This window comes from Montipora foliosa, chromosome 9 (assembly GCF_036669935.1).
Source record: "Montipora foliosa isolate CH-2021 chromosome 9, ASM3666993v2, whole genome shotgun sequence".
Lineage (NCBI taxonomy): Eukaryota > Metazoa > Cnidaria > Anthozoa > Scleractinia > Acroporidae > Montipora > Montipora foliosa.
The window spans coordinates 40,071,057-40,081,056 of NC_090877.1; the positions used below are offsets into that span (position 1 = coordinate 40,071,057).

Consider the following 10,000-nt stretch of genomic DNA (forward strand, 5'->3'; position numbering starts at 1 on the left):
ATTGAAGACCTTGGTTACAGTTTTTCACTATACGGACCTCCCAACAGGCAAATAACATAAGGTGGCTAACATTTGAGAGTACCCCCCGCCCCAAACCTCTCGCGAGAGACCCCAACGGAGAGCTTGCTCGCAGGCTAGAGAGTACCAGAATGCCCACTGTTAAATTAAAACTCAACCGAAGAATAACTGATCAATTTCAACTGCCATTATCCTTTTAATGCTACTCTCCTAAAAAAGGATGAACCATCCTCAAGCAAGCTAAAAGATAATTAACAATTAATAGGAAAAGAGAATAGAATAAATCACCTAATTTACAAATATTAAATATCCATGGTAGCAACAATAATTTTAGGGTAACTCTGTATCATATTTTTTTTTGGCTGTGAACAATAATATTATTGCCCAGAATGAAGCTCCCATGACACCCCTTTTTTTTTGGGGGGGGGGGGGGGGGGGGATAAGCAACAGTATGCATTATGTTGCCTCACCCTACAAGTAGTGATAAGGTCATTGGTTCAACTCCTGTTTGGAACTCTCGCTTTTTTTCCAAGCATGCCACTGTCGTCATTGATAAACATCTCTTCATTCATTGACCAGACACTAAATTCAACTCCCTTACTACAAGCTATCTGTCCTATCTTTTTTTTAGTACACTTCAGCAATTCTTGATACATAAATCTCTTCACAAACAACAAGTGTACCTTAAAATCCCCTAAAAAGAGGGTTGGGCTTTGTCTATATTCTTTTGTTTGAAAAAAAAAGTAAAAAGCTTTGCTAAAGATTTCACTTAAATCTGGTAACATGTTTTCCATCCAGTGTCGCAGAACCAAAACAAAACTATTACCAGGTACTTAGCATTGACAAAATTGTCATTATCAAGATCAATGAAAGCAGTGAAAGAAAGGCAATGTAACATGCTCACAGCCTAAATTATAAGATTAATAATTATAAACTCTGAACTAGAATGGAACAACATTGTTGGTAAAAGTTTGCTAGTTTAATAATAAATATCTTGTTAATTTCTGAACTTATCTTTGTCATAATTTTTATCGTATTTGAATAATTTAGTGTATAAAATTGCCAGACTTAAAAAGCAGTCTTCTCAGTTTTTTTCTTGAGGATGTGTGAAAGCACATCTGAGACAAAGTTTCTATCGACCTTCAGTCACAGCTAAATTGTGGTTATTTAAAATGAGGGGGTGCAAAATGTCAGACAAACAAATAATTTTCAATTATTTTGACCCTTCACGCAAAAAGGGGGCTTATCCAAATTTCACGCTATGGCTATTTTCATGGTCCTGGCCATGAAAATTAATAGTGTTTGCAATTATTTAGTTCTATAGTTTTCTGCAAGATGAGGTCCTGGGGTATTCTAGTTGCTTTTGCAAACATGAAACTAACTTTTGGACTGGCCAAGTAAAGTGAGCCACATTCATTGTTTTTCCAAATCTCCAGGCCTCGGTTTTTCAAAAGGCGGGTAATGATATGCAGCAGATGAACACCAGCAAAACCAATTGAGTTATCCAGTAGATAGTGCTATCCACCCTTTGAACAATCGAGGCCAGGATCAAACCAAGAATCCTCAAAAACATCACCCATGCACTCTACCAGATCAGGTTTTTGGCTTGAAGGAGACGATTCATACATTCAGTAACACATTTCTCAACATTAAGGGGAAATTCTCTTTAGCACATAAATCATCCCAATGTTATCCACTGACACGAACGTCTTGAAGTCAGGAGAGAAAAGAATATTCTTGGCTTGAACTCCCTTAAGGTTGAACTGTTGACATAAAGTGCCGTCTCTCTCCCACCACTGCAACAACATAAATTTTCAACACCAATGAGTTGTGTGCAAGTGTTATATTAGTAACTAACCAGGTCATGTCAAATGTGTACTGTAAAATTTTGAGTTGTAAAATGATCTTACTCAACGAGTTCGAAAGCAGTACTTTAAGACCTGCATTTTTTCTAGTTCATTTCTATGGCATGTCTGGGCCATAAATTTAAATGGAAAAACCCAGGGGCTGAGAAGTGGTTTGTAAGATATTTACCGCTATCTTTCGGTAACCAAATCCCACAGGAAAAAACAGAAGCATACTATGAAGGTACATGTATTAGCAGGCCATGCCGGCAGAACTGACCAATCATACTATTAGATAGTGTATGATGAGATGAGGGATACAATTCTAAAAAAAATTAACAAAAATTATTTTTTATTCAATGTTCATGTTTTCATCTTGGCTTCAATATGTATTTTTCACTACAATAACATACAATATAAATTTTATGTTATGACTGGGTGGCTCATTGATAAAAATTCATGTTTATCCATGCTCCAATTTGAGTAATGATTAATATTACCGTCATTTTCATCTAAGTGTGGACACAGGATGGGAAAACATGTTCTTTTAAGTTTGAGTTTGGCAGCCGTTAAGTAAGCAGTTGAAACCTTTTGCAGGCGATAGTTCAAAAGTATTTGAAGCACAGTTTATCAGATTAGGGTCAATTACCAAGAAAAAGTCTTCGATGTCCAGTCTTGCCATCATTCTTGGAAAACTTGCATGAACATCTCTCACACTTCGAATGATTGAAGACAAAACTTGTCACGTTTGCAGCCACTTACAGCATGTTTTCCCGTCACATGTCCGCGCTTATAGAACAACAACGGTATTACAGTTGTGGTAAAAAATGAGAAACAACGTTGTTCACATGATCCAAAGAACTGCATTTTAAACAGAAATATTTCAACATTGTAACGTCTTCATCAGTAGAATAACATTGAAATATTTCTTTTTTTAACACTGATTGCTACAATTTGATGATAATTTTTGCTTCCAGAGCAGGAAAATGTTGTCCACAGATTCATAGCACCAGTCATACCTTTATGTTGTTGCTTACGGAAACCAGCAAGTCACTGTCTCTTGAGAACCAGCAACCGCTTACCCATCCATCATGCCGGCTACAAACTGCAAGCTCTTCCCCCTCACTGCCATTCCATACCTGAAAGAACACAGTAGATTTTTGCTTACCAATGCGGGCTACATGTAATTCCATCACTCTATTTAACACCCAAGTATGGTTCTTGAACCTTGGATCACCAAAAAACATACATGCAGTTGTTACTCCTGTTCAAGTGGTCATCTTAATATAATAATTATTTTTCTATGCTAGGTTTGAATCCGTTCCAATTGCAATAATATTGTTCAGTTCCGTTTAAGTTGGTTCTGTTATCAAATTTCTTTCCTTAAACCATCCCACCCTTGGAATGCCTATGACAGATAGAGTTTTACTGTTATTTGGCTGCTCCGAGTGACATCCTAGCTTGGAGGGGGGTTGAGTAGAGTCAGAGTAGAGTCAATAAGTCTTAACTCTCGATCCTTTTATTTTCTGGTATATTACTTTTATTGGGTTAGAGCAGAAATTCACTAAGAGGAGCAGAATGGAGGGATCATGAGAGTTCGGCAATGACTGGCATGATAAACCATGTATAATCATATTGTTGTCCCATATGTCATTGATCAACATTTTTGAGGGTCATGTCACTTATCCACTTTTTTTCCCTTGGGTTTTATTAACTAATTTCTCTAAGCATATGTCAACCCAACTCAATATCATTACACAACAGAGACGATAACATCCACTTGTTGCACACGATACATGGATTCTTTTACAGCCCTCATTGAAGTTGGTCTCCTTAAATCTTAAGCTTTTAATTTGTCTTTGCTTATTTGAATTGTCTCTTTCGATCTACAAGCCATTTCAAATCATGTCACAGCCATCAGGTGAGCAAGAACAAAATAAAACCTGTCCAGCCCCAGCAAAGTGAAATACATGAATAAAATGCAACAATAATAATTATTATTAAGAATGACTTAAAGGGACATGCACACTGAACACCATTTTTTAGTCACATTACTTTGTATAAATTAAATTATAAATTATATATTAATAGACTTAAAATTAAATGAAAACCCAAGAGGATTGAAACAGATTTCAAGCAGATACATTGTCCACACACAATGTTGATTTCAGGTTGAAGTAGATGCTTTTTCTAACTAATAAAAACTAGTGTTCAGGTCGGCACAGTCCCAACACTGACTGTGTCCCTTTAAGATACCCACTGTTAAATGGCCAAAAGAGAAGTGGAGATCTAGAGATCAAAGGAAAAGGTGGATACATGATATAGATATATTAAATGAAATGCAGTTGCTGTATATTGATTTAATGACTGCCCAAAGCAGAGAATTGAGAAGATCTACATGTATATGCATGGTCAGATTAACATTTAGGTAAATGCCTTCTAACCCTCAAAATGGAGAAACCAGACATGTTAAAAGATCACGATGATGATAGTGATGAATCAAGAATCTAATAAAAAATGTACGAAATGAAAAAACCTTTTTCCTATCACCATTATGATTTGACATGAAGGTTTCAGGAGTGGATTGCCTAAATTGTTACAATTTGAGCCAAAAACTTGTAGCCAGTCGATCAACTACTCACTCGGATTGTTCCATCATCACATCCAGTGCAGATGAACTGATTGTCTTGTGAGAATGACCCTGATCTGACACAGTCCGGGTGCGGTCCAAGGGAGAAAATCAGAGCTCCTGTATAGCCATCCCAGACCTAAACAGATGTTTAACAGCAAAAGATGAACTGAGCATACAAATTAAGATCTGTTTTCTTACAAATATCTGCTTCCTAACCTCCCTAATGCCGCTAAGTTTTGGAGAGGATGGCAGTCAGTTTTATGAAAGAACAAAATGTAGATTCTCAGGTTGTTGCTGAACAATGCTTTGACAAGTGTCATGCATTTTTAAAAACGCATTAATTTATTCATTTGAATTGGTGTGCAGTCTTGTTAGGCTTGTACATGGTTAGCCAATCTAAGTTAAGTAGTCATTCGACAACATATCCTTTTTGACTTCATTTACTTTAGTATAACTATCTATCTAATCAACAAAATGATGTGTCCTTTCCACACACTTGCAAAGGCTTATTACTGTTCCTAAGTTTTTATTGGTTTCCCAGGATTACCACTAATTTGGTGTTTACCTTTGCAAATCTATCCACTGAAGCAGATAACAACCTCCTGTCATCACTTGACACATCACACGACACAACATATTCGCTTTTGCTGTGTTGGCAAGTAAACAATAGGTTTCCTGCCTGCACATCCCAAACCTAAAATGAAATTAATATTAGAATAGTGAGAGCAGCAAAGGGATATAAGGAACCAATATTCGTAAAAAAATGAAAGGGGGAATTAGGGTTCAGAGTCTCGGCACAACCAACATTCCAGGTCTTGAAATAAACAGAGTAGATGGCGCTGCTGGCAGATGGTATAAAGTTCCAAGCCTTCTTGGGTTAGGATGTCATAATTTTATTATGCAATGGTTCAATTACCTCTATGGAAGGTTGAAGTTTCAGCTGGTCATAGTGTTCACAATATTGTGATCTTATAAAGCTTCATGTATGACAAAATATTATTACAAATTAAGAGTTATTATAAATTTATAAATTATCATAACAGATTATTATAATAATTTATGAATTGTTATAAAAATTACTCTTATTATTATAAATTATTTTACAGGTGTCAGACGAGATTACATGTAGCAGCACATTCTAATAATTTTATTTTGGTCATTGTGATGATACTGCCTACTAGGAGAAACTGTAACACTTAAACCATACCTAAAACATAATAAATTATTATTATCTCAACCCTGCTATACTATACTTTGATCACAGCAAAAAAGTCACTTCACACCTTAAGTGTCCCATCTAGAGATGATGTAACAAGCCATTGACTATTGTGATTAAAGAACATGCATCTTTGTACACTGGCCATGTGACCCTCCAACGAGAACAGCAGCTTCCCTTTCACACAACAGTAAACCTAACAAAATTAAAAACATCAAATGCATACAAACAAGTTTATTTAATAGAAAAGACTTCTATAAAAAAGAGCTAACCAATAAATGGCCAAATTTATGTCAAATTAAATCTGCAAACCTAACATATTATGGGGGATTTCAACAGGCAGGTACAAAAGTCGGACCGGATCAACTCAGATCGCTCACCTCAGATCGACGTAAAAAAAAGGATAAGGCCAGGCCTCGAGAAATCAACCTAGCCCTAATCTTTTTGCTAACCTTGGGCAAACACAAAAGGTTTTGGCTTACAAACAGTTTTTCGCTCGATCCAAGGTGTGCAGTCCGAGTTGATCCGGTCCAACTTTTGTACTTGCCTGATTTCAGCCATACTTCTTGCCCATTCACCACAAATCTTCAGCCCAAAATAAGATTGACTACGGTACGTGAACTTTCATGGCTTAATGACAAGCAGCAGTCTGCTACAAAGTCTCTTTTAGTGGCTCATACCTTCACAGTGCAGTCATCTGAAACAGACACTAGCTTCTTGCCACATTTACTAAACACACACCACTTCACACGGCCCAAATGGTCTTTGAACTCTTGTAGGACTCTGCATGTGTCTTTATCTAAAATCTGAGGGACATATGATAGCAGAATAGATCAAGAACCTGTATTTCAATGCAGTGAGGTTTCGAGATTATTGTTCCGACCTTATACAGAAGTGCATGTAGAAAGCAACACATAAAATAACAAATAGTGTTAATAATACAGTTTGTGAGACTGTTGCTTGGTTTCAAAAGAAACTGCCGCATCAGTGGGTGAGTGAAACACAAAACGTTAGTGCCAAATGAGTAAATGGAGGAAAAATTTGACCACTGAATTAAGATTTTGGCAGCTGGCTTTTTATGTGTTACAATCTTAATCAGAAAAAATCGATGTGACAAAGAGCTAATGCTGGAAATGTCAGCCTTAAAATCTCAACTGTTGAAGACAATTTTAATTGATTTATTAATTTATCCGTAACTCATTAACCACTGACAGTGATTGACTGAACCCTTTTAGAGATCATTTGAAAATGGAACACTTATTCATGGCCTTCGCTCAATTTAGGAATTACATTTCACTGGCTTGAATAGTCACAGTTTAGTCCTTGTCAAGCATGGTCAGCGCAGTTTTTAAACTTAATAACTTTTGACTTATAGTGCGCTGGGTAGACAGAAGACTTAAAAGCTTTATCTGTCTACTGAGCGAGACTTCACCCTTCAGAAATCTTTTTTTCTATGTCTTTTGTATTTTTTCTATGTTGTTTTCTTTTCAGAATTAACTTAGTTTATTAATTATCTTAGGAATTCCTCATCCCAGTTGTCTTCTCTGCTGTTCATACCATCAACGCAGCGGTAAATTTCCCTCTATCAATTCTTTTGATATGAAATGACAGTGTTAACAAACCAATCTTGAAGACGACAACCAAAAATTGGACATTAATTAAGTCCTGATTAAGCTACATTAACTGTTGAAAAACACAAAAGACTAATCAAGCTACATGCATATGTAGTCAAGCTTACATGTTCTCAGCACATTTGCACTGGTGGCTCCACCAGCAGACCAATACTCATGACCAGGGTCTTAAAGTAACTGAGGAGAAAGTGCTGCCTTTGTAATCACACCCGCAAATGGACAAGGACTTGTTGTTATTGTAAAAAAAAAAACCAAACAACATTTGACGGTTGCTAATTTGAATTTTAATGTATGCACACTGACACCATTTCTCAGGAATATTTAATTAAGCTTCCCATTGGTGATAGCGTTTTTCTTTTGTTATTGAAACTATTGTTTTTCGTTTCAAATAAGTTTAAATAGCTTATTCTGTTGTAATTTTACTTTAGTGTGTGTAACCGTCAGTGAGTGATGAGAAGGGTTGTTCTACGTTGCGAAAAATAAAAGGACTGACTATAAACCGAAGGCCCCATCTCACAGTCATTCCTGTTAATCAACATTATCGGACATTAAAGAACTCACACACTGTCTACAAAGAGTAGGGGGGGGGAGACCCCTGGTGTTGTGGCTTGTCCTCCTTTCACATACATGCATGGGTTGGATAGGTGGGTGAGATCAAATATATAGACAGATACATGTTACTGTAGTGGCTGCCAGAAGCACCTTTACAAGCTGACACCTGATCTCACCCCAGAGAAAAGGAAAGACTTTGTAAAAAATCATGTGCAGTATAGAAATAATAACCCATATGTTAGTCCCTATAAGATCAGACCAACCTTATTATAACAAGAATTCTCCATCTTCAAACTGAATAATTTTACATGGGACTATATAGTCACTGGTTCCGTTAATGAACAATGTTATTATCGACCATGGCTGACCTTGACACCACCGTCATCCAAGCCAATGGCAACTTTCTGTCCATCACAAGTAAACCTCATGCTTGTAATTTTAGATTGTTGTGCATCACTTTGGGACAATGTTTTGACACTTTCACCTTCAAATATCTGCAAGAAAACATAATAGTGAACAAATAATAAGCCAAAATTCATCACGCACCTGACAGTAACAGCACATAAATTTGTTGGGATAATAGCCTACAAAAACATGTTAAACAAGGACTTTATCCATTAGCATGTTATTTGAAAATTACCATAAGCCTGTTGCAGGTGTCTGTTGTAGCAATGGTCAGAGAATCTTCTGAAAAGAGCACATCAAACACCATCCTTAGTTTGATTGAACCTTGAACTGTAGTTGTGTCAACGGCCCATATCTATTGAAGAAGAATAAGTCAGGAGAATTCTGGAATCTTTTTTTAGGTCCATGGCTGCTTTACTGACTTGTGGTTTTGAATTTGACAATAGATGCTGCCACAGTGAGTGAGCTGAGCTAGCCTGCATTGCAGACGTAATCTAACACCAGCTAGTAACGCCTGCGAAGCAGTGCCGAAATCCTTGTTCTAGGCCCTCCAGCAGCATACCAGGATTTAGTGCGCCCCATGATTGGACCGTTTAAAAAACAATGGTTCAATTTGCTGTCAATTGGAGCACAAGACTGGTAATAGCCAATCAGGTTAAAAGGAAATTTGAAACGCATTTCCGCTTGTTCATTGAGTCCATTGGGGGTCCATAACAAGGATCTCCACGTTGCTTTGCAGATATTACTAACCGGTGTTAGATTATGTCTATGACGCAGGCTACGAGTGAGCCTAAAGCAAACAAACGAGGCAGTTCTCTAATCTAAAAGAACACATTTTTCTTCAAAATGCAAGGGGTTGTGGTCAAAGGCTCAAGGAATTGTGGTTATGCGTGAATGGAGGAGTTAAGATGAGTGGTATGAAGATTTGAGCCTGCTGTTTCACTGTCAAACAAAACAAAAATAAATTCTCATCATGGTGTCACGCAAGGTGACAATTCAGAAATTCATAATTCTGTATTTTCAAAACGAAAAACGTCGTGAAACTGGATCGAAACTTGAAAAGCAGATTTATTTCTAGGTCATCTTCAACCTCCTTTAGATAAAATTCAAAAGGCCTTGATTTTAGAATTTGATGACATCACTGTAAAAACCATCTATTGTTTTCTTCTTCTCTCGAGTGGGGTCCAAAAGGAGGTCCAGTTGGGGATCCACGTTTTGTACTGTACCTGCTCAAGACTTATTAAAATCTCCCTTCAATTCCGTATATGAATCATCATTAAATTACCGCAAGCTTCCTGCACAAGCATAATATTGAACATCTCCCTTTCCCTTGGCAGCATTTCTATCATTTTAGGTAAACTTAGTCTACTTATTAATTTTATAGGTCATTGCAATGTGCTAATTTAGGTCATGGGCCCCTCCGATCTGTACAAGAACCATTAGCCCTTTGATGTCCAAACCAGCCTAAACCGGTCAGACTAAGTATTTTAATTTACTCTCTCTAATGCCAGACAATAATTTTTGTACTCGTCAACGGGGAACCTCTGGGAGTCAATGGGTTAAAACTTTAGTGCCTAAGCATACATCTAGAGGAAGGCATTTCAAAGATGCACTAAAATAAAAGCACATCTCAACTGCTCAGAGATGAAAATGAGATGTCTGATCAGAGATGTTTTCCACATACAGACACAGCTCACAGAGA

At 37.0% G+C, this 10,000-nt stretch overlaps 1 protein-coding gene across 1 annotated transcript in view; it reads right to left on the reverse strand.

Moving 5' to 3' along the window:
* LOC137970673 (apoptotic protease-activating factor 1-like) overlaps nucleotides 1-10,000 on the reverse strand; it is a 32,360-nt gene that overhangs the window by 639 nt on the left and 21,721 nt on the right. The window contains exons 14-21 of the mRNA XM_068817201.1: nucleotides 8,534-8,653; nucleotides 8,262-8,387; nucleotides 6,391-6,516; nucleotides 5,778-5,906; nucleotides 5,060-5,188; nucleotides 4,505-4,630; nucleotides 2,882-3,001; nucleotides 1-1,814 (exon numbers count right to left, since the gene is read on the reverse strand). The exon at nucleotides 1-1,814 is cut by the window's left edge and continues 639 nt beyond it. Of these exons, the coding sequence (XP_068673302.1) occupies nucleotides 1,668-1,814; nucleotides 2,882-3,001; nucleotides 4,505-4,630; nucleotides 5,060-5,188; nucleotides 5,778-5,906; nucleotides 6,391-6,516; nucleotides 8,262-8,387; nucleotides 8,534-8,653 (1,023 nt within the window). The 3' untranslated portion in view covers nucleotides 1-1,667. The remainder of the gene's footprint in view (nucleotides 1,815-2,881; nucleotides 3,002-4,504; nucleotides 4,631-5,059; nucleotides 5,189-5,777; nucleotides 5,907-6,390; nucleotides 6,517-8,261; nucleotides 8,388-8,533; nucleotides 8,654-10,000) is intronic.